Source organism: Neofelis nebulosa, chromosome 5 (assembly GCF_028018385.1).
Source record: "Neofelis nebulosa isolate mNeoNeb1 chromosome 5, mNeoNeb1.pri, whole genome shotgun sequence".
Taxonomy (NCBI): domain Eukaryota; kingdom Metazoa; phylum Chordata; class Mammalia; order Carnivora; family Felidae; genus Neofelis; species Neofelis nebulosa.
In genome coordinates, this window is record NC_080786.1 from 136587657 (window position 1) to 136613061 (window position 25405).

Consider the following 25405-nt stretch of genomic DNA (forward strand, 5'->3'; position numbering starts at 1 on the left):
CCTCTAGAGCTAATTAAGAGGAGGGATTACAGTGAGAGCAGTTAACACTTATTTAGTATTTACCTTGTATCAGACACTTTACATCAGACCAAAGACAGAATCTTGGTTTATTCCCATTTATACAGTTGATTCAGTATCTTTCAGGTAAACTCTCAATCTCTTTTTAATTTTTTTTCTTTTTTTTAATTTAATAAACATTAAAAATGTTTATTTTTGAGAGAGAGAGAGAGGCAGAGAGAGAGAGGGAGGCACAGAATCCAAAGCAGGCTCCAGGCTCTGAGCTGTCCGCCTAGCACTGATGAGCAGTGAGATCATGACCTGAGCCAAAGTCGGACTCTCGACCGGCTGAGCCACCCAGGCGCCCCAAACTCTGTCTTTCCTATCACCTTCCCCAGATATCATCTGTGTGTCTGATGTGGAGGGGAAACTTTCTTATGAAAACTTGTAGCTCTTGGGGGGAGTGGCTCTTAGGTACATGCTCACACTCTGGTCCTTGCTTCCGCTACCGTTTTTATTTTTTGTTTTGTTTTATGTTGGTTTTTGTTTTGTTTCCAGCTCTGCTAGGGTTTCTGACCTTTGAACTGGTTGTCTTAGATAAATTGCTGCTGAATATGTGGTTTGTACTTAGAAGTAGGTCAGGGACGAGGGATTCCCTCATGCTGCCTCAGCTCCATTTCAGTTAACGTTGGAGAGGAGGACTTCTCAGAGTTCACCCACAGTTTCTGTCCTATTCCTGGCAGGTATGGGCCTCAAAGCGAGTTACTTACCTCTCGCCAGGGGACCCCCACAGCAAGCCTAATGACTGATGCCACTTTCTGCTATATGAGACTCCTGTGGGTTTGGATGGTTAAATACAGGGAAAACTTTGTGTTCTTTTTTAAACCCTTTTTAACATATATTTATTTATTTTGAGAGAGAAAGAGAGCGAGAAAGAGGAAGAGAGAGAGGGAGAGAATCCCAAGCAGGCTTGGATTCCACACAGGAGTCAAGAACAACATAACAATACTAACTCTTATTCTCTTTACTGATTGTGTCACACTGAGTTTTTCTTGGTTGCCTCAGGCTGTTAGACAGTCACCATTTATGGACTTGCTGTTCACACCTAGAGCCTGTTCACACATAGAGCCACACAGAATTGTGAGCTCCATTTTCTCTGATTTCAGCCTTCCTCTCAACCAGTGGAAAACCTCTCATTCTGTTATGTTAGCCCAAACTAGGAAGCTACGCCATGGAAGAATGAGTCCTGGCAACTCCAAGTTTTACGTCTCTTTTCTGATTCACTCAGCTCCCTGGGAGAGGGGGTAGGCTATCTGTTCTCTTCCATCTGGAAAGGATTGCCCCCAAGTCAATTTTTCCTCCCTTCTGAGGAGGGAAGCAGACTGCTCTTTCACTAAGTTTCCAACGAAATAGCACCAAGTATTTTGGAGATCTAACGTTAGTTCAGGCCAGGGATAAGTAGTTTAAGCACAGACCCACTTCTCCTTTATCCTGGGGACTTCCTAAACAGATAAACCTTCTGGACCCCTTTCCTCATCTGTAAACTGCAATCACTACATTAGGGATCCCGTAGGTACCTTCAGGCTATAATAATCTAAGACTGAGATGCTTAAAATACTTTCAGAAAAAAAAAAAACAAAAAACATGTTTCTTGGGACATCTGGGTGGCTCAGTCAGTTAAGTATCTGACTCTTGATTATGATCAGAGTCATGATCTAATGGCTCTTGAATTCGAGCCCTGCATCAAGCTCTGTGTTGACAGTGCAGAGCCTGCTTGGGATTCTCTCCCTCTCTCTCTTCCTCTTTCTCGCTCTCTTTCTCTCTCAAAATAAATAAATATATGTTAAAAAGGGTTTAAAAAAGAACACAAAGTTTTCCCTGTATTTAACCATCCAAACTAATTTGCTGTTTTTTAAATTTCTCTGGCTTTCCTTCCATGTCTCTATGAACACATTTAAATAAATGATTTGCAAAATATGCTTGCCTTTTGTAATACTTAATCTTAGTATTACATATACACATCCCTTGTCAAAATTAAAGTTATTATTGATTTGGGGGCCTAAAAAACAGAACTGCTGTTGATATCTTTAACATTTAAATTGTTGATTTTATGAAAGTATAAACTTTCGTCTTAGTGAAATATTTTTCTTGTGGTTATATGAACTTTAATTATGTGCTCAGTTGAATCTACTCAGTGATTCCATACATGGTTGTTGAGTGAGTCACTCAATTAATGAGTATAAATAATTCCATATATCTTTGAATTGTAAATGTCATTTTTATTCTAGTAGTCATTGTTACGCCATGCTATTGAAAACCTTTATTTTTTTTTTAATTTTTTTTAATGTTTATTTCTGAGACAGAGAGAAACAGAGCATGAGTGGGGGAGGGGCAGAGAGAGAGGGAGACACAGAATCCAAAGCAGGCTCCAGGCTCTAAGCTGTCAGCACAGAGCCCAACACGGGGCTCGAACTCACAACCATGAGACCATGACCTGAGCTGAAGTCAGATGCTCAACCAACTGAGCCACCCAGGCGCCCCGGAAAACCTTTAAAAATATTATGATTCATGACTTATAATGTTCTTTCAAAGTTGTTTATCTTAAAAGAGCACATTCCTATAGAAATATTGTGGACCCTATGACATACTGTACTCATGTTATAGTAATTTTATGATTTGTACCAACCAAAAGAAATTAGGATACTCTTACATTAAGGACATCTTTCATTGGTCCCTTATTGTAGTACTTCTAATTGAAAATATTTTTGTCCCTAAAGCTAAGAAGGACGTGTTCTTGCTTTTTTTTCTGCACTGTTTCATAGTAGAATTTGCAACATCCTAACAGGTTTACATTTTCTGACAATGTATATCAAGATATGCTGATAAGCACTGAAGTGTTGAATGGCCAGTCCTGAAAAACGACTCAGGAAAAGAAGCAAGGTCAAACATTTTGGCGTAGCTGTGTTGTGACACATGTGTGATGTCTGATTTGTCAAGCTTATGAATAAGGTTTAGGCTAACCTTAATCTGGAGAGAAAGTCCACACACTTGGGAGTAGACAAAGCACTTACACAGGCATCCAGACACTTAGGAATTAGGCCCAGTGCAAACACTCTTCCTTAATTTAATTTATTACTGCATGGTATTAGGAGTGATTCAAAATTTCACACAATGTTCTATGCTGGTTTCATCAAGGAAGCTAATAAGTTACATGTCTAAGTGGTGTCTGTTGAAATAAACTTGGATTAGATGTAGAACTTGGACTTAGCAGCCACTTCACGATATTTTAGTTTTAATTAAATGTCACACTCAAAATAAGTGATGAGTGAGCTGTGCTTGGTCTGGTAATGGACTTCAGGACTACCTATTACGTAAGCACAGATTTTTTCATTCATCACTCAAATGACATTTTCCAGACTAATTGGCATGAAAGGGTATTTTTTACTTTTATTTACATTAAGTGATTTAAGAAAAAGGGTTTATCTTAAAATATGGGACAGATGGTCTCACTGCTTCCTGTTTTGTAAGTATTAAAGTAACAATTATTTTACTTTTGTTTATAAACTATTTTGCTGAGTATGCTATGTGATGAAGTTTATTTAAATTTGGAGTTTCAACTTCTATATCTCCTTCTAACCTTGTTGCATGTTATTTCATTTCAAACAATGTATTTTAGGAAAAAAATAATTTTGTTTTCAAAACAAAAAAAATATATTTGAATCAGCATGAGCTTCATTTCACAAACATTTCTTCTTTGGTATGATTTATTCAGTTTAATTTCTTGGTAAGCCCAGGTTTTTAAATGCTTGACATGTGGGAGAATCTCAAAACATAAGTGATTGATTTTTGCTCAGTGTTGTGGTTCAGTGACATATGAGAGTGTAATGATCATGAAATACATTGCCGCACCACTATGGTCTTCCCAAGTTCATCATTTCGTGACATTTCCTTACAAACGTTTTCCCTTTCACTTGTAGTTCTTTCTTTTTATCCTTTTTTGCCCTTTCTTTTTCTTCACACGTTCTCTTTTTGAGTACTTTTTGAGTACCAGTTACTTTTTGAGTACCAGTCACTGGAATGACATTTTTGTATATTTATATTCACATCTAAAATTCATGTGTAGATTGAAACACACACACACACACACCACAAACATAATCACTGAATAATCCATGGTATCAATACCTTTTACTCAAATTAAATATGTCATTAATTTAATTTATGCAAATTTTACTCAAATTAATATGTCATTAATTTAATTTATGCAAATTTTCATAAATTTAGCAAGATATAGATTCTCAAAAATAGAATAATCTATAGAGAATAAAAGAACACTTAAAATTGCTTTTTATTCAGTGCAACCAGCAGAAACATCCATGGATAAATATTAATAAGAAATTTTCATTTGTTTTTGTTTCATTTCCCATCATATCACTTTGTTTATGCACACATTTTTTCAAGTTTTTATTTAAATTCTGGTTAGTTAGCACACGACATAATATTAGTTTCAGGTGTACAATATAGTGATTCAACAGTTACATACAGCACTTGGTGCTCATCACAAGTGATATCCTTCATCCCATCACCTATTTTACCCATCATGCTACCCACTTCCCCTCTGGTAACCATCAGTTTCTTCTCTGTAGTTAAAAGCCTATTTCTTGGTTTGACTTTCTCTTTTTTTTCCCCTTTTCTAATTTGCTTTGTTTCTTAAGTTCCACATATGAGTGAAATAATATGGTATTTATCTTTCTCTGACTGATTTATTTTGCTCAGCATAATACTCTCTAGCTCCATCCATTACACTGCAATTAGCAAGATTTCATTCTTATTTTTATTGTTTATTTTGAGGGGGGAATAGGGGCAGAGAGAGAGGATCCCAAGTGGGCTCCATGCTGTCATGGAGTGCTGCCAGTGCAGAGCCCCATGGGGAACTCGATCTCAGGAACCATGAGATCATGACCTGAGCTGAAATCAAGAGTTGGAAGCTTAACCGACTGAGCCACCCAGGCACCCCAAGATTTCACTCTACACCACATCTTCTTTATCCATTCATCAGTCAGTGGACACTTGGGCTTTTTCTATAATTTGGCTGTTGGAGATAATGCTGCTGTAGACACTGGAGTGCATGTATCCCTTTGAATTAGTAGTTTTGTATTTTTTGAGTAAATACCTAGTAGTATGCACATATATTTATTATGGACTTTCTTCTGGACCAAACTAAGTCAGTGAGGATGCAAAATGGAAGCAGATTTGAGAGACATCCAAATGAAGAGTGAGTTGCATTTTATGAGTTTTATATTTATGAGAGAAGAGGGTGAAATAATCTTGGATATTTCTAGTTTATTTGGCAAACTAGATTTAATAGATAATAATAGCATAACTTAAGATAGAGAATAATGAATGGGTTATGACAGGAAGAGAATGATCTTGAGTTTTGTGATGATTTTGAAAAATATAAAAGTTTTTTAAGTAAATAAGTGTAGTAGGTATTAGCAAATATATTTCTGGGTCTCAAAAATGATGATAGGGAGATACACATGAATTCTGTGTATAATTAACATATAGAAGAGGGGATGGTGTGCAAATGGAAGCTGAGTTTTGAGTGTTTACAATGGAGCCAGATTATAGTGGACATTTTTAGAATATGTGTGAAGGACATAGTGAAGTACTTAAGATCAAAAAGACCAAGCACGAATTGCTGATTGAAATCTGGCTTTACTATGTATTGCATGAGTGACCTTTAGCAACTCATGAAACCATCCTTTGCCTCAACTTTCTCACCACTGAAATAGGAATGAAAATAGTTCCTGCTTAATAGGACTGTTTAAGAATTAAGTAAGTTATTTTAGATACACTGATTAAAACACTGCCTAGCACATAATAAACATCATATATGTATTTGGAGTAGAAGAAAAAGTATATAAAACTCCAAGAGAAGAAAACAAAGAAGAGATTGCTAAGAAATATAAAGATTTAAGGCTATAAGAAGAATCGATGTATTCAAAAAGACTAAAATAGGAGGCAACAGAAAAGTGAGCAGAGAATAAATATGTAGGAATCAAGGAATTGGACAGTTAAATTAAACAGCAGTGTCTCATCCTTCATTAAGTCAAAACTTTTAAAAGCTGAAAATTTTTATCGGATTTGAAAATTAGATGGTGTGATTGACCTTAGGAATGGCAAACTTATTAAGTGAATGAGGAGGACAGAAGTAAATAGGCATAGGATAAAGAATGATTGGGGACATCAAGAGTTTCTTTCTTTCTTTCTTTCTTTCTTTCTTTCTTTCTTTCTTTCTTTCTGTTTCCTTTCTCCTTTTTTCTTTCCTTTTCTTTTCTTTCTTTCTTTCTTTCTTTCTTTCTTTCTTTCTTTCTTTCTTTCTTTCTTTCTTTCTTCGATAATGTGATAAGACAAGTAGGATATACCATAGTAATTTGAGAAAAAGGCAAGGAAAGGGTGATTTCCCATTTTATCTTATTTGCTTATTTTGTTTTGTTTTCTTTTCTTGTTTTATTATTATTATTATTATTATTATTATTATTATTATTAGGATGTAAGTGATTAAACAGTGTCTATAGCTTGGCAGGAAGGGGCCAATTGAAACAGAAGCATTAAGGAGGTAGACCAGTTGCTTTTAAAAGGGCCCAGGTGATCTAGCAACTGCAAAATTTATTTTCCTAACTTAGGATAGGAAAATTAAATTAAAATATAGCACAGAGTTGGAGAGGAATTATGCTAAAAAGCTTAACTTCATCTTGGTAAACTTAGATGAAAAAATTTACTTAAAAATAGTTTTTATAGGGGAGCCTGGGTGGTTCAGTCTGTTGAGCATCCAACTCTTGATTTCAGCTCAGGTCATGATCCCTGGATTGTGGAATCGAGCCCTGTGTCGACACCCAGCCTGCTTGAGATTCTCTCTCTCTTTCTCACTCTCTCTCACTCCCTCTCTGCCCCTCTTCCCTGCTAGCACTCTCTCTCCCTTTAAAATAAATAAATACATAAACAAATAAATACATAAATAAATACATAGAAATAAAGTAAATAAAAGTAGTTTTCATAAAACATTCATAGCCATCAAATTTCCTAAAGTGTTTGATGACAGAGTATTTCTTAAATGCTTCAAAGGTTCTGAATTTTCTTGAACATTTTAAAAATCTAATAAACCACTTAGACTGTTGTCATGTAGTGATATAGATATTCAATAATAAAAAAGTGATAAGTAAACTATATACATAATTCTCTTAAAGCAGATATAGTTTTAAAATGTTTTCAATGAAAAATTGAAAATAATCATACTCATTTGGTATAATTAACAGTTTGTAAGAACTTTCAATAAGTGACTCCTTGAGAGTTTCTATGATTATTTGGTAAGTGCCTTAATTCTCCCAAGTTCCTTGATGTGGAGGCCAAGGTATAAAAGTGCTTGCTTGAAAAATGTTACAAGTCATTGTACCAAGATAAATCAGTGCCGTAAGTTCTCTCTGCATGTCTGTTGAATTTTAAGTGGATCCAGCTTTGCTTTGTGTCAGGCATGTAGTAGACTGATTAAGTTGTCAGTTTTTACTCCTCTGCAGGGGATAAACTGGCCATTTTAAATGCCATTGTTAAATGTTGTATTAAATTGCAACAGGCTCTGGGGCCCCTCATGGAACTTAGAAATGCCAATGACTTCATTATATTTATATTCCTATAAATTAAGAAAAGCTCTTTTGAATATCTACTATTTGATGTGCGTGCTTAAATTATAAATATTAATTTAAGCTTTGCTATGATAGCAGTTATCTTCATTAAAATGTTGCCTATGTTCTATTTTGAGAAATAATTGTCATTTAGGAAATAAATTCTAGCTCTATATATTTCCTCCGTTAGCTTCTCCTGATAATTCTTTTTCACATTGGTGACCCTTGCTTCACTGAAGTAGAAAGGTCTTAACACCTTTGACTTTTTCCCTTTTTTGCCAATGGTCTCATTGATTACAGATATAACTTCTATTTTGATCTTTGTTGTAACCTCCACTCCTATATTTCCATATTCTTTGTCACCAGCAAACCCAGATACTCAACGTAACATGCCCCAAGGTGTTTGTCCGCTTAATTCAATTTGTCAGTTATCTTGTCTTCTTCCTAACCTTTACTAAATGCCAATTTTATCATGTCAGTATCTATTTATAAATAATTAATGTAGAAAAATTTGAGGCTTGACATTTATCATGGCTTTTGAGATCCTCCAATGTCTTTTCAAAACTGTTTCTCCAATGGTAATATATTACCCATATTATACACGAAGACAACTTACTTTACATTGATTTACTAGCTATTCTCTGAATGTTCCTTGAACACTTTGCCTAACCTACAATATCCATCATCATTATATATTCCTTATATGGAATGTCTATCTTCTTCTGTTTATTATAATATTTATCACATCTCTTTGTTTTGTTTTGTTTTTTTTTGTTTTTTTTGTTTTATTGCCCTCTCTGTAGCCTTCTTGGTTATGAATCTCACTATGGCCATAATTGATGCAGGTCATCTTGTTTTATCATTTGTCATTTTATGTAGTGGTAGTTTTTCAAAATAAATTGTACTTCCCTTGATGTTTGAACTATGGTTTATTATTTTTGTATATCATTGCATTTAAAAGAGTGATTTGCAAAATGCATGTAGTTAATAAATACTGATTTTTGTAGACAGTTTTTAATTTACCTAACTCTACTTTTAAGGTTGATATTACATGCATTTCTTTGAGAATAGTTCTCAGAAGACATAGATTTATCATGGCTGCACTCTTTCATATGTGGGTTAAAGCTTTTCCTTACTTTGAGAATCTATTGTGAAGATACTGGCATTTTTTTTTTTTTTACTATTCAACCCCAATTTTAATAAAAAAGATGATTTATTGATTAATTTATAGGGAATGCCAATATTTAATCAGTAATGGTCCTTACATGAATTTAATCTATGAAATATTATACCCTTTACAGTTTTATTTAACATTACTATGTCTGTTCAAAATACATAAAAAAAGTAAAACATAAAAATCAGATTTTTCAACATCGGTGAATGCTATTTTATTTTCAAATTCCATTCCTAAATAGAAATTTTAATTAGAAATGCTTAATATTTTTTTCTAAATGAACTAAAAGTCTCATTATGATACACATTAATTTTTTGGTGTGTACCTTGAGACAACAAAAATGAAGGAGAGATTAACTAGGTAGGTATTAAATATGTCAGCCCTGCCCAGTTTTCTCTGAACACAACTTTTGACACTACAAAACTTTAATTTTCTTCTGACATTTGGCTCCAAAATGAAACCATTGTAGGTGGCTATGGGTCAAGAATGATTACAAGAAACTCTGGATGTTAAATCACTAGAGCCACGAATAAGAGATGACCTTAAATTTTAGTTCTCCAGGTTTTTCCTAATATGCACGTGTTTTAATGTATCTGTAGAGGTCAATTAGAGCAAATCCAGCCTTTGGGAAATGTTTTAAACTAGAGAATTATGTGTTTTCTTCATATGCTTTAATACCTGAAATATAACGATTTGTCTAGTCACCAAAATGTCCGTGAAAAATATGGTCTTGATTAATGGGCGAATTGATAGTTTTTACTGAATGAAAAATTAACCACGTATTTTAATATAAATTAACTAATTAATTTCAGGCTCAATTTCATTTTATTACAATGAATAGGTTATTATTTATTATACCCATTAGCAAATCAGTGTAAAATTATCCAGAACTGTATTTGACATTTAAAGTGCTTACATCCTTCAAGTTTTGTCTTTTCTATAAACTTTTCCTCTGAAAAGCAAATTTACTACAAAGACAAGTGAGGGGAATTATTTAAATAATAATTGGCAGACATTTCTCAAACTGTCTGATATCTTTAAATTCAATTTAAGGCAATGAAGTCATTCTAAAATTTTATATTGTCAATATTGTCAGTGTTCTGTACCTACTGTACAAGAAGCCCTTGGTTTTTATCCATTATTCTGCCATGTATTCATATTTTATCAGTTTAAGAGACACAGAAGTGAGGTTGATAAGCCTCTGCCTTTAGAAATTTACATTTAAATAAGGTAGAGAATTTAATTAGCAATCATGTAGGTTTCATTTGTTTAGTAAAAATGCCTACTGACCAAAGGTATTTATTTGGTGATACCATAGAGGAGGCTATCAAAGAAGATGTGTAAAGTTATTGGTATATTAGTTTTGCTTTGAAGATAGAATGTAGCCAGCTATGTGGACATGTGAGAAAGGGAGAGAAAGGCAGAGGAAATAGTTTGAGCGAGTACACACTTGCAGGAAATTGAGTCCGTGGAGAAAGGGCAGGGAGAGCTAATAATGATTGTCTCTAGCTGCAGAACATTAGGGAAGAGTAATTGGAAATAAACTTGGAAAGGTAGGTTTTCCTTCAATTAAAATTTGTATAATAATTAACTAATTGGATTAAGCAAATCCACTCTGAGGACTTTTGAAACAAGCAGGTGAAATTAAACAGTTTTATAAACTTATGCATGCAGCACCCTGAGAAATACTTCATGGAAAGAAAGCTTGAAGAGGTACAAGTCAGAAAAAGAAATATAGAATCTGATATATCACTCTCTTGGATTAAAATAAACATCTCACATTAAAATTAATGAGTCCATGTATTAGGGGAAAAGTGTTGGAAATAAGTAAGAATGCATACAAATGATATTTCAGAGGCTATATCTCTAAGACTTAAAAATTCATTGATGATGACCAAAAATGGAATATGAACAGTAGGCATTTTTGGTGGAAGGGGAATGGGTTCAGTTTGCACATAGAAAATTTGAAATTAAAATACGCTATCCAACTGGATTCTAGCTGAAGTTTGGAAATCATAGGATTAAATTTTAGAACAGCGCACACTAAAGATCCAAAGAGAAAAGGAAATAGGATAAATATCTTAAAGGACAAAGAAGAGGGAGGAAAAAAAAAAGTGGAACAGAATGGCAATTCCCTTTTTATTTTCAGCCATCCGTCTTTTCTGCCTCCTTCCTTTCTATCTGTACGTATGCTCAGATCTTCCCCAATTTATAAAAACCCTGACCACATGCCCAGAATTGTGGATCCCCAAAGCCCCAGCCATCTCTTCAGATTCAAGTTTACTTGCTATATGGGCAATCTCAATGTACTTAACTTTTGCAATTTGCCTCTAAGCCCATTACACTTAAACTAAATGCACCAAGAGGATTAGTTATTCTTCAGAAGGAAAAGTCCCCCTCTGTGAATTCTCATTGGAATTGGCCTTGTTTATATTTTTAGATATTCTCTTGTCCCTTGGTTCTACTAGTTTTCTTCCTATTCTTTCTAACTTCTGTGCTTTTCTTAATCTATTCTCCCTGAAATGTTAGAATTACTTGAACACTCATTGAGCCCCTATATGTAGCAAGCACTCTTTGAGAATAAGGAATTATAAAAAGAAACTGGACCCAAGACCGAGAGGAGAGAAGAAAGCTATGTAAGCCAGCCTGGTTCCCAGAAAGGTGTCCTGAAAAAAAGGGAATTTATCCCTCGATGGTGAAGAGTACAAGGAAACATATTTTAAAGAGCTTAAACATGTACCACAAGTCTTTCTTGATAAATACTTTCTTCTTTTCTTATGTTTTTGATTCTACATTTCATTTCTCTAGTTGTTTTCAACATAGTTAAGTTACACTTTTAGCCTAATTCCATTTTTTGAAATTTCGAGGGTCTGTTTCTCCTTTTGGATGTTTTAATTGACTCTTGCTCATAGTGCCTTATTTGACCACGGTTTTTATAATGTTAGAATATGAGTTTAGGTTAAGAAGAACTTCATTTACAAAAATCTTAGGCCATGTGGAAGCGCCTGTGTGGCTCAGTCTAAGCGTCGGACTCTTGATCTCAGCTCAGGTCTTGATCTCTAGCTTGAGTTCAAGTTCCACATGCTAGGCCTGGAGCCTATTTAAAACAACCAACCAACCAACCAACCAACCAACCAAACAATAAAACAACTTAACTCTCTTTATCACTGCCTTTCTGCTAGTGGGCTGATTTATTGTATCCCCTTCTCGTTCCTAAGGGTGAATTTTATTCTGGTCCAGTGTTATCTGGTGTTCTATAGCATCCCCTTTTATAGACAAGTTTTGATCCTATGTTTGTACTATCTGTGCACCTTTTGGTTACTCCCATCCAACGATTGTCAGTAGCACTTTATACTCTGGCTTTTAGATTTTTTTTTCTTCATTTTTTTTCCCCTTGAGACTCCATTACTTTACTGAAAACTCAGATAATGCGTGTCGGGAAGTAAGAGATGGTGGAATGGGTTTGGGATGTAGTTACATTATCTTGTCTACCATATTATTAGAAACACGTCTTTCAATTTGTATTAAACTATAATTCTAATTATCTTCTAACATGTTAGAGTATTCAGCTATTTTATTTTCAAGTTTGACAATAAACTTATTAAACAGCTCCTCTATTTTATTGCCATTGTCCTGGTTCCTTCACTTAATTTATTTATCTTGTGAAAATAGTGTTTATTCATGTTTCTTATGCAATATTTTTCCTTCTTTCATGGAAATAATTTAGTAGGTAGCCAAAATGTAGTTAATTTATATTTCTATTGTTATAATGACAGTATAGGATTTCAAATAAGATTCCAAATATTGGGCAAGAATTTTCTGTAGTTTTTGCCCCATGTGGTAGCACGTATATGGCCAAGAATGTAAATATGGAAGTGAGTATGAATTTATTCATTTACTTGGGAAATAAATTTCAACATGTTAGGTTAATTAAGTCCTGTATTTGGTCTAGTTGTAAATTTTATACTAATGTAACAGACATAATGTTGTTTGATTTTTATAATTAGATTGTATTTTATAAAAGTTCCATTTCTTTTTACAGGTAATAAAAATTTACAGGAAAATAGTTTCTGCTTGGATCATGTAGTTTATAGATCATGTGATAAAATCTTAGAATTTATGTTTAAAACCATACTTAATTATTATTTAAATTTTTTTTTCAGCTCTTCTTCAAGTGACAATTTCACTTAGCAAAGTAGAGCTTAGCGTGGGTGAATCTAAATTCTTCACATGTACAGGTATGTATGTGTACAAATATTTTAAGATGATTACTTGTTTTGGCTTTAATTAATATTATACATTGGCAAAATTTAAATAGTGAAAAATAATTCTCCAAAAATAAAATCTTATAATACCACTGGGCTTCTGATGATGGAAGGTGTTAGCCGTATTTTACATATTAAAAACTATGGAGTTTATTTCTGTTAATTTCAAATTATTAATTTTGACCATCAAACTAGCTCACTTATTTTGAAAATAACTTATCAAATAAAATGTATCCACAATAACTTAAATAAATTCAAATGTTATTCCTGTATAAATAATAATATTAGGATGAATATAAATATTATAACTGAATTACCTTTATAAATATGCAATGAATAAATTAGATATGGCACACTACATTATAGCTATACCTGAATGAAAACTTTCAAAGAAAATCAAATCTGTCCTTATGAAAAGTGAATTAAAAAAAAGATATTTAATCAGCAAAACTTTGGCAAGAATTTTATGACTATTAATCAAAAGTATCATATATCATAATACCTGTGGGAAATTATATGGACCTCATTTAGTTTAATCATGCACATGCAGAATTTTTTCAGAAGACATTTAAATACTTAAGCGACAAATTCTAATTTAGCGTACTGTAGAAGTCACAAATGCACACATTGTACTTCTATTTATATTCATCAAATTCATTTTTATGCATATAAGCCTTCATACGTAAAGTTATGAAAAATATTCACATACGGTGGCTGGGGTGGCTCAGTTGGTTAAGCGGCTGACTCTTGATTTCAGCTCAGGTCATGATCTCACAGTTCACAGGACAGAGCCCAGTGTTGGGCTCTGTGCTGAGCATGAAGCCTGTTTAAAATTCTCTCTCCCCCGCTCCCTCTGCTCCTACCCCATTTGTGCTCTTCTCTCTCTCCTCTCTCTCTCAAAAAAGATAGAAAGTTATAACATATTTATAAATCATATATAATACATTATAATATATATTACATTAGAGTATGTATATATAATATCACATCTTATGAAAAACTAGGAGGGCATGATTCTTCATATTTTGCCTTCCTAAAGGTCTAACTAAATTGATAGGTCTGTTGATACATATTTTTGCATATTGACAAGTAGAAAGGAAGACAGCAAGTGAGATACTGGTTCAATATCACTTATCATGTCAGCAGAGCTTTGGAATAAGAGTAAAGATCATTGTTTTTAAATCTTATCCATATTTTATATACACAAATGCACAGATGCACATACAGAGCTCAATTGTGTAACATATTCACAGAATAATTAAATAGTCTAAAAATTAAGTTTGAAAATGACATTGTATTATTTTCTTAGATTCATTATATATAACATATATATAATATATGTTATTTATGTTATATATATATATGTTATGCACTACATAATGTTATTACATCTGTAGGTATTACATAAGGTCAAAGTAAGGAATAATTTAAAAGAATGAATTAACATCATTCAATGGTACTACGTTTTGCTCTTAAAATAAGGCAAAATAATTAAACATCTTTTTTCCTTTTATACAAAGATGTATAACCAAGAGCCATATTGTTATTGTGGAAGCAGTCTTATATATGTTAAATACACAATAGTGAAACAAGAATCTAAAAATAAAGATGCTAGAAAACCTTGCAACCCTTCCATATATATATATACATATATATTATATATATGTATATATACATATGGAAGCTTTCCGGTTTGCAAATATATATATAACATATATAATATATGTAATATATGTAATATATGTAAAATATATGTATATATATTTTACAAAATATATATATAACATATATAATATATGTTATATATATATATTTACAAAATATATATATATATAATATATTTTATTACAAGGTTGACTAAGTTGACATGACTCTAAAGTTTCCTGACACTAGAACATAGACATCTAAATCCAGTAAAATGAATGTCTTAAATTTACACTAGAAGGGAGTCAGACCTTCAGAGAGCTAAATAAGATTATGTCATAATTAGCAAATGAATTTGTACTCCACATTTTTAAGAAAATAAAAATTGTAATGTTATTTATTAGTATATCCAGTAGTTCAGTACTGTATATCCAGTATATACAGTAGTTCAGGCTTAATAAAAAATACGAAAAGTTTTAAAGGAAATTATTTATTAGAGATGTAATCAAAAGAGAATCATGATAGGGTGCCTGGGTGGTTCAGTCAGTTAAGCGTCTGACTTTGGCTCAGGTCATGATCTCATGGCCTGTGAGTTCAAGCCCCTTGTCAGGCTCTGTGCTGACAGCTCAGAGCCTGGAGCCTGCTTCAGATTCTATGTCTCCTCTCTCTGTCCCTCCCCTGCTTGTGCTCTGTCTCTCAAAAATTAATAAACATTAAAAAAAATTTTAAAAAAAGAGAGTCATGACTGCTCTATGAAAATCCAAAATGAATTCTCCCTGAGAATGAAATTTTATACCATATTATCAAGAGTGAAAATATCCAAAATATTTCACAAAATGTCCTATATAATTTACTGTATAAAATGAAAGTTTATATTGTTCAAATTTAAAATGATGTTCATTTAAATTACTCATTTGTAGTTCTTTATGGAGATGGGAATTAAAACAAATACTTCCCCTAAATGAGTTATCCCGTAACCACTGTGGTTTTATAGTTCTGTCCAGAAAGATCTGAAGATAACATAACTAAGATCCATTTAATATTTAGCTAAATGTTCTTTCATACTTTTTGCTCCAGCATGTCTAATTTGATATGGAAAACACAATAATTTGTTTCTAAAGCCATTTCTTGGGAAAAGTATAAGAAAGAACAATGTTCTTCAAAGTGGTCCTGCAGATGTTAGCATTTCCCCTTTATGCATTTCCCCTGATACTTTTGAGTTAATAGCACATACCGCTTCCACAAATTATCCTTCAAGTAATTAGGTGAAATACATCCTTTTTGTCAGTAAAAGCAAACTTTGGAAGTTTCAGCTTTTACGAAGAGGATAATAACCTGGATTCTGAATTGGAAAACTTAAATAAATGTTTACCTTGTAATGATTTGGTTGTAATTGCCTAGCAGTATAAGTATCATTTCAATGCATTCTAATTATCATGTGATTAAATAGTTAACAGTTTTAGATTAAAATGATGAAACTATTCATTTTAGTTGAGAAAAAAGATTAGGGCTCCATTTTAAAAATAGTCATTGGCCTTATCTGTACAAGTTTAACAACTTGGGGAATTAATTCCAAATTCAGTATTATCAAAAGCCAAAGTTGATTTTGCGTAAGATTTACATTTTTATGAGCTGTGCTTTATCGGGGAAAAAAGTACTGTCTCCTGACCCTAGCAAAGAGACTTGGGAACAGGTGAAATCATGTTAGTAATTGTGTTTCTGGTCAGATATATCTATCACATATAATTTATGTCTGACACAGTGGCCAAGGCAGTTTCATAACTTAACTGTAGTAATAGTTCATAGATTGCTATGGTAAAGTTTCAACTATCAGGGCTGAAATTCCATACTGGAAGTTTCCTATAGAACTTTTGGGTTTTGCTTACACAAACAGGGCTGAATTCTCAACATTGGATAAATAAAGATGAACATGTGTGCTAACATTTGTGTTTACTTTCAATTTTGTAAGATTTTGAGACTTCCAGCCTTCTCTTATTTACATTTTTTTTCTAAATTGTTAAAAGTTGTTACATAATAGTAAATGTCAATGCCAAAACAAACACTTGAGACGTATTTTCAAACATTTCTTTTCCATGGCTCTCTGCAGCAATTGGTGAACCTGAGAGTATAGATTGGTATAATCCTCAAGGGGAGAAGATAATTTCAACACAGAGGGTAGCAGTGCAAAAGGAAGGTGTTAGATCACGATTAACCATCTACAACGCAAATATAGAGGATGCAGGGATATATCGTTGTCAAGCAACAGATGCCAAAGGACAGACACAAGAAGCTACAGTTGTATTGGAAATTTACCGTAAGTTATGCATTTATTAGTTAATTGAATTTGTGGTTGTATAAAAACTTGAACATAATGCATTTAGTAAAAATTAACACCCATTAATAATTATGTGCTAGGTAATGTTGTAAGACCATTGCAAGTATCAGTTTATTTATATTTTGCCATGGTGCATCTCTAAAATGGAATCGATAATAGGAAATAGTTTATTATAAATATAGATGGAGCCAATTCTCTTGGTAAAATAGTAGAGATGAAAATGTTTTCATGTTCTCCAGCCATTAAAAATCTATTGGGTAAATAGAAAACAGTAGAATATTTAGTGTTAGGAAATTTATCAGAAGTAGTTTTTCACTCTAAAATAAAAGGTCAGGATTAGAACAAATGACATTACGTATATGATAGCAGTGACCAGTCTAGAATGAGAATTGAGGGTCAGTGAACAGGAGTAGACACAGAAAAAGCTGGAAATTCATCTAGTGGAGAGTAATATCTAGCTGGATTCTTCACCAACAGAATTTTCTTTAAGATGATTTTCCATATTTACACTTGATTTTAGGAATTAAGATTGACAGTTTTCTATATTCCTTCCCCTTTCTTACATATAGGAATCATGTTTTTTTTAAATATGACATTTATTGTCAAATTGGTTTCCATACAACACCCAGTGCTCATCCCAACAGGTGCCCTCCTCAATACCCATCACCCACCCTCTCCTCCCTCCCACCCCCCCATCAACCCTCAGTTTGTTCTCAGTTTTTAAGAGTCTCTTATGTTTTGGCTCCCTCCCTCTCTAACCTTTTTTTTTTTTTTTTTTCCTTTCCCTTCCCCATGGTTTTCTGTTAAGTTTCTCAGGATCCACATAAGAGTGAAAACATATGGTATCTGTCTTCCTCTGTATGACTTATTTCACTTAGCATAACACTCTCCAGTTCCATCCACATTGCTACAAAAGGCCATATTTCATTCTTTCTCATTACCATGTAGTATTCCATTGTGTATATAAACCACGATTTCTTTATCCATTCATCAGTTGGTGAACATTTAGGAATCATGTTTAAGAATACTATGAATGAAGCCTGTTGACTCCTTAGGGGTGAAACCAGGCTGTATCACTTAATTCTGTGGCCTTGAGCAATTGCCTAACCTCTCTGTCTTCAGTTTCGTCATGTATAAAATGGAATAATAGGGGCACCTGGGTGGCTTGGTCGGTTAAGCGTCCGACTTCGGTTCAGGTCATGAACTCACGGTCCGTGAGTTCGAGCCCCGTGTCGGGCTCTGTGCTGACAGCTCAGAGCCTGGAGCCTGTTTCAGATTCTGTGTCTCCTTCTCTCTCTGCCCCTCCCCTGTTCAAGCTCTGTCTCTCTCTGTCTCAAAAATAAATAAACGTTAAAAAAATTAAAAAAAAATAAAATGGAATAATAGGAGTACCTACCTCTTACATAGAATTGTTTTGAGCACTACATTAATTAATATTGTATAAACTCCTTAGAAAAATGCCTCACAATTCATATATGATAGTATTTTTACCACATATTAATGAAAAATATGTGAAAAATTACAAATTTTTGAAATAATAACTCATAAGGCACCCCCTCCCTACAGCTTTATTGTTATTATTTGGGAGATAAGACATGAGAAAAAAAGGCAAAGTCTTCCCATGCCATGACTTCCTTTTTGATGTGCAGGGCAATTTGTTGGGATAGTATTGTCCTCATTTTTCCTGATTTAGACTCCCCCTACTCCTTTTAGTTTCTAAGCTCCTTAAGAAAAGGTAGTATATTTGTTTATGTGATTCCTACTGTACCTATTTGATAAGTAGAAAAAATTAAATTGAAACTGTCATTTCATGGACATAATATTTGGAAAGATTTTTCATTACTTTGAATGATGCAAAGGAAGGTGGCTGGTGTTTTGTTTGTATACTAAAGAAATGACTTTTTTTTCCTGGCAAGAACAATGAATAACTTCTTTGAAAATTTCTCAACAAGCATAAATATCTATGTTCATTCATTCATTCAACACACTTACTGGGTGTCTACTACATAACACACAATATTCTAAGTCCTAAGGAGTAGCAACTAAAACAGAAAATGTCACTGGCTACTTGGTACGTATATTTTAGTGAGCGGAGAAACACAACCAATGAATGAGCTTAGAAGAATACATGAATGCTAGATATCCATGCTGTAGAATTCTACAGTGAAGGAAATAAGGGGGTAAAGAGAGGAGTTGAATGGGGAAGGGAGATGGTTATTTTACTTGTGAAGGTGCAGCAGAAATCTGAAGGGATTCAAAGGAGCACAGATGGCCAAGGATGAGAACAAACCTGGAGTGTTCAAGGAATTGCAAAGAAGACAGTTTGTCTGGATCACAAGGACTTGGAAAAGAGAGAAGATACTGGGATTGGAGTTGGGGGGCTGACTCCAGTTCACATAGGACCTAGTCTGGCATCGCGAGGACTTTGACCTTTCTTCTCGGTGAGATGGGAAGTTCTCGAGTAGAGGAATCACATTATCTGGAATCAGGTTTTAAAAGATCTAGCATTAACTAATGATTTTATTGCAGCATCAATCCACACACAGATTTTGGAATATTTTATTGGGAGAAGTGAGCAATAATACTTTTACGGTTTGTTTTACTTTCTTGATGCAGAAAAACTCACTTTCAGAGAAGTGGTATCTCCTCAAGAATTCAAACAAGGGGAGGATGCAGAAGTGGTTTGCCGAGTTAGCAGCTCACCTGCCCCTGCTGTCAGCTGGTTGTATCATAATGAGGAAGTCACCGCTATTTCCGACAGTTAGTATTTTGGTAACTCCCTAAATTATATGTTCTAATAATATTGCAATTTTTAAAGAGACTGAATCTACCTGACTGAATAGAGAAATTTTATTTTTTTTGATCTCAAGTATCAAACGGTTTTGAGAATCTTCCAGCTCTAAAGTGGGTGTTGGCAAACCATGGGTCTTGGGCCACAGTCAGCCTCTCTGCTGTTTTTGTATGGTGTCATGGGATTACAGCCAATCCTGACCATTACACAGTTTGCATGGCTGCTTTGGGGACAGGGTTGAACAGCTGTGATACAGATGATGTGGCCTACAAAGTCTACGATACTTATCACTTGCAGATTTACAGAAAAAGTTTGCTTACCCTTATCCTATTCAAGAAAAACTTAGTAAAAACAGTAGAAGGGTAATAAATAAAAGAAAGAATTAATCCTGATGCATTCAAATTCTATATATTACAGTTTATACATGATCCCATGGGCTCACTCTGTAATCTTAAAATAATAACCATATGAATCCTATTTATTATTCTGGCACTGTTCTCTCAAAGACACCTACATGTTCTAAATATTATGGTATGATGCATATGGATAATAGACAGAAAAGTACATTCATTCAAATTGTCTTCATAATTTTGATTCAGACTGAGCTAAAATTCCAGAATAATATGACATCTGAAATTGAAAGCATAATTTGCTTACATTATGCTATTTTACCATTGTGCATTGGGAGCATTTTCAATTTAGAATATTTTTCAATGCACCTGCATTGCAGAGAGATACGAAATAATTGAATCTTTTTAAATACTTTCCATCTTGGATGATTCCGTTGTGTGTTTCTAAGAGATAAAACTTTTATAGCATAAAGGAGAGAAAGCAGATAGTATCTATTTTTGAGTATGTACAGAGAATGTATCATAATCATGTTTAATAGTCTTTTTTTAATTTTGAGATAATTTTTCTGGTCTTGGCATTTTCAGTGCTTGTCAGTTATCGACTAGCTCTCTTTTTCTGTATTATAATAGGTGAGAAATGGTACTTTATTTCCTCTTATTTTATTTTAGGACAACTGCTTTATATTTTATTAACATATCACATGGGTACATTGTATAATGTATTTTCAGCTATATTACCCTCAATAATAAAAGGCAGTTCTTGTATAAAAGTTAAATGACAATGTCTAAACATTTTCACATTGCCTCATCTTAGGCTTTAAGTGTACATCTGGCTTATTGTAAACCTTAATTACAAGAAGGTTTTGAAATGAATTATAGTTTTTATTTTTTTATTTTTATTTTTTTAACGTTTATTTATTTTTGAGACAGAGAGAGACAGAGCATGAATGGGGGAGGGTCAGAGAGAGGGAGACACAGAATCTGAAGCAGGCTCCAGGCTCTGAGCTGTCAGCACAGAGCCCGACGTGGGGCTCGAACTCATGGACTGCGAGATCATGACCTGAGCTGAAGTCGGCCGCTCAACCGACTGAGCCACCCAGGCGCCCCTGAATTATAGTTTTTAAAAGACACATGGAACAAAAGGCTCAAAGCCAGGACTTATAGTCCAGTGTGATGGTGTTGGAGGAGCACTGCTTCTATGCCACAACTCACACACTTTTCTCCAGTATGCAGGGACAGACGTGTTTGAAGGTAGAATTCGATTATGGCTCTACTCCTTGGCCGTGATGCTTTGAATAACTTTTCTAACTGTTATCTAATTCAGATTCTGTATCTGTAAACAGTGGGTTATTATCTCTATTTTAAACAATGCTTGTGAGTTTCAAATAAGACTTTAGGCATATAATAAATATTTGTTAAATGAATGAATAAAATTTTTGTGTATATATCAGGTTCTCAACAAAATGACATTGATCTTTCTCCTTCCTTCTCATTGAGTTTTTAAATGTTGAGAAGAAGTTTTACCAAAATTATAGACACTCAGGTTTTATCTAGAATAAAAAAATCCCATGTAAATGAAGGGACTAGTCTAAGCATGAAACCTAGCTCTGAATTGCATGGCAAGCAAAGAAAAGAAATGACATCTTTTTTTTTTCTTTTTAATTCTAGGACATAAAGGAATTAGGTGAATTGTGAGGAAGGGCAAGCTTTTCTAACCTTTTAATATCAGAGGAACCTGCCACGTAGTTTATTGTTGGACAGCTTGTACATTCATAAATAATTTACAAGAAATAATATTCTTCATCTGATTATACCTTGTATGATCCCTTTATTAAAGCTAATGGAATAAGATTAGGTTTATAGGGGCACCTGGGTGGCTCAGTCAGTTGAGCATCCGACTTCGGCTCAGGTCATGATCTTATGGCTCGTGAGTTCGTGCCCTGCGTTGGGCTCTGTGCTGACAGCTCAGAGCCTGGAGCCTGTTTCCGATTCTGTGTCTCCCTCTCTCTCTGCCCCTAACCCACTCGCATTCTGTCTCTGTCTCTCTCAAAAATAAATAAATATTAAAAATTTTTTTTTAAAAAAAGATTAGGTTTATAACCTTGAAAGGAACATATAAGGGGATTTAGAAGAATATGGTGTATCCAGGTAACTTTCTGAAGCCTTAATGTGGTGCGTGAGTAAAGCTGGCAGGCTCTAGATGAAATAATGAAGGCTTGGATATGTCCATCTTATTACCCATGCTTTTGGTAGCAGCTGTATGGCAGGTAGTCTTAATTAAAATTCCAACAAAATATTCTGAGTGGAGGTCCTTTCCATGCTACTTGCTGAAAATAACCCATCTGCTAAATAACCTAAGCATTTAGGAAGTAAAGGTGGCATTTTGTTACAAAAGTTGAAAATCCTGACTTTTAGGATCCCTCAATGGAGGGATATGATATCGCAGATGCCTGTTTCAACCTCAGCCAGTTTGAAAGTTATTTCTAAAATATTCTAAGTGCTTTGATCATTGCCAAATGAAGTACCCTTTTTGCATCAAAAACTGTGGATAAAATCATCTTGTTCAATATTTTTTTATGTAATCTCCCTCCAGTATAGAAATTTATTCAATTTTGAACTAGCTGTTGAAAGCCTACTATGTGCCATCTAGCATGCTAGATGGTTGTTATTCATAGTTAACTCGATAAACAAGTTCACTGCCTTCAAATGCTAATAATCTAGTAGAAAAGATTAATAGAGAAATCAGTGAAAACAAAGTATGTTGAAGTCTATGAGAAGGAAAGTGTAATGATAGAAGATAAAGAAAGAATACCTCAACTAGTTAGGGCAGAGGTGGGAGTCCAAGATGCCTGCTGAATAGAGAAGTAACACTTAAGTGGTGGGGACTTGTCAGGAGGGAGAACATCATCTGCAGTGGCCTGGAGGTGAAAAATACCATGAATGGTGCTCTAGAACCTGGAATAAGTTTATTATAATGAAAATTTATGAATAAGTGCAACTGGAATACTTATACTAATAGATAAATATAAACTAGGGTTGGTCATAAAGAACTAATAAGATAGGAGACTGAAAAGGAAGGTTGAGCCGAGTCATAATGACCCTGACATCTCTGCTAAGGAATTTATCCAAAAGCAACATCACTAAAGCATTTTAATCAGAGCAGTAACATGACCTGATATGAATTTGGGAAGGATATTAGTGCTTCAGTGAGAAGAATGAGTTGGATGGTAGTCAAAGCAAAACTCCAGGCATTGATAACAGTTCAAACCCTAATGAAATAATTGCTGAAGGAGAAGGAGATTTAGACTAAGTAATGATAAAGGGGGAAGTGACAGGACATGGGATTTAATTGGATATGTAGATGGAGGGAGATGGAGAAGTCAAGGATGATTCAAGGAATTGGACTCGGGCAAATAGTTCAATGTACAGACATGCTAAGACAGAACTGGAGAGACCATGTGAGAAATTTCAGGTGGAAATAGTACAGTGAATTTTAAGTTTGCTGAGATTAAAGTATTTCCAACCCTTTTCAGTAGGTACATCTGCTATACTGTTACAGACTTTTCTAATTCAGGTAATGGTCTTGTCTGAAGAAAAATTGTGAGACTCAAAATATTGATGGTAATTGAAGCCATAAGAGTAGATGAGACATATCATCAGTGGCTGGGGAATGAGAACAAAAGAGGGCTAGAAAATAATCTGCCTAAAGAAGCCTAAAGCAGATCACTTACTGAGTATTACATTTTTTCATTTATTTTTTAATGCAATAATGAAATTAAAAAAAAACACGAAAGTTCTGTATAATTGAGAGAAGCTAATAACCTCTAATAGTCAAATAGTCCTAATATCCATAGTTATGTGTAATTGATTGAAGCAGTGCTTTCTTCAAGTGTTTTCTACAAGCACATATTCATGATGTACTTCAGTTTGATAGTTCACTATATCATTCCATGGACTTGACACCCATATCTACAATTTGACATGCAATTTTCACATGGTTTGTTTTCTGTATGGAAACATTGGGATGTATTTACATTTAGCAGGTAACTACTATTTTTCTAATGTTCTAATAACTTCTCTCAGACAGTAGAAATACTATATTAAAATGGCCATTTGATTAAAAGTTTACAATTAGAAGAAAGATTGATTTATTCCTATCAAAATATGTATTATAGACATTCAAGTCATTTTCCTTTTTATATCAAATATTGCCTTCCTGATTAAAATAATTCTTCTGCTTACTAATTTTGTAACTAAGTATCCTATAAGTGTTAAAGAACATTATAGTTAAAGGATAATACATATTTTAGTAATTTAAAAATACTACAATAATCAAGGTATAATTATGGGCATCCCTAAGTTTGAACTATTACAATTTATAATTGCTTCTCATTCTAATTTCCAGCCACATGCTCAAGTAGAGGCTCTTTTAATTGACTTTGAAACGTTCTTAATTTTTAGGAGTTCTGAGTTATTCCAGGACTTCTTGTGAGTTAAACTTTACAATTTCTTGAGGATTCTTTTTCTCCAGGCTTTTCTTAGAGAAAAGGAAAATTTACCAGGGAAAGCGTATGTATAAAAATTTGTGTCTCTCTTCTTTGGGTCAACCTAAAGAAGAAATAAATATTATGGGAAAGTTTGTATAGTAGTCCCTCCATGTCCACAGGAGATATATTTCAAGACTCCCCAGTGGCTACCAGAAGTACCAAACCCTGTATATACTTTTTTTCTAAAAAAAATGTGCTTATGATAAAGTTTAATTTATAAATTAGGCATTTAACTTATAAATTAAGAGATTAACAGCAATCACTAATAATGAAATAGAACAATTACAACAATTTTATTGTAATAAAAGTTATGTGAATGTGGCCACTCTCTAAAAATAGCTTATTGTACTGTACTCACCCTTTTTCCTTTGATGAGGCAAGATGGTACAATGCCTACATGATGGGATGCAATGAGGTGAATGACATAGGCATTGTGATATAGTTCTGGTAAGATGTCATAAGGAGGATCATCTGCTTCCGGGCCACAGTTGACTGAAGGTAAATGAAACTGCAGAAGGCAAAGCCATAAATAAGGGGGACTATCATCCTTCCTGAGCTGAAAATCATGTGTCTCTTGCTTTACAATCAATATTTTCTATTTCCGGGAGCCTCTGAATCTA

At 33.8% G+C, this 25405-nt stretch overlaps 1 protein-coding gene across 3 annotated transcripts in view; it reads left to right on the forward strand.

Annotated features, from left to right (window-relative positions):
- The window catches only part of NCAM2 (neural cell adhesion molecule 2), a 529034-nt gene that overhangs the window by 290064 nt on the left and 213565 nt on the right, over positions 1-25405 (forward strand). For 2 of the 3 annotated variants that reach the window (XM_058731784.1, XM_058731786.1), the window contains exons 2-4: positions 13017-13091; positions 16870-17076; positions 19714-19857. In XM_058731784.1, the coding sequence (XP_058587767.1) occupies positions 13017-13091; positions 16870-17076; positions 19714-19857 (426 nt within the window). The remainder of the gene's footprint in view (positions 1-13016; positions 13092-16869; positions 17077-19713; positions 19858-25405) is intronic. The other variant, XM_058731785.1, reaches the window with a different exon arrangement.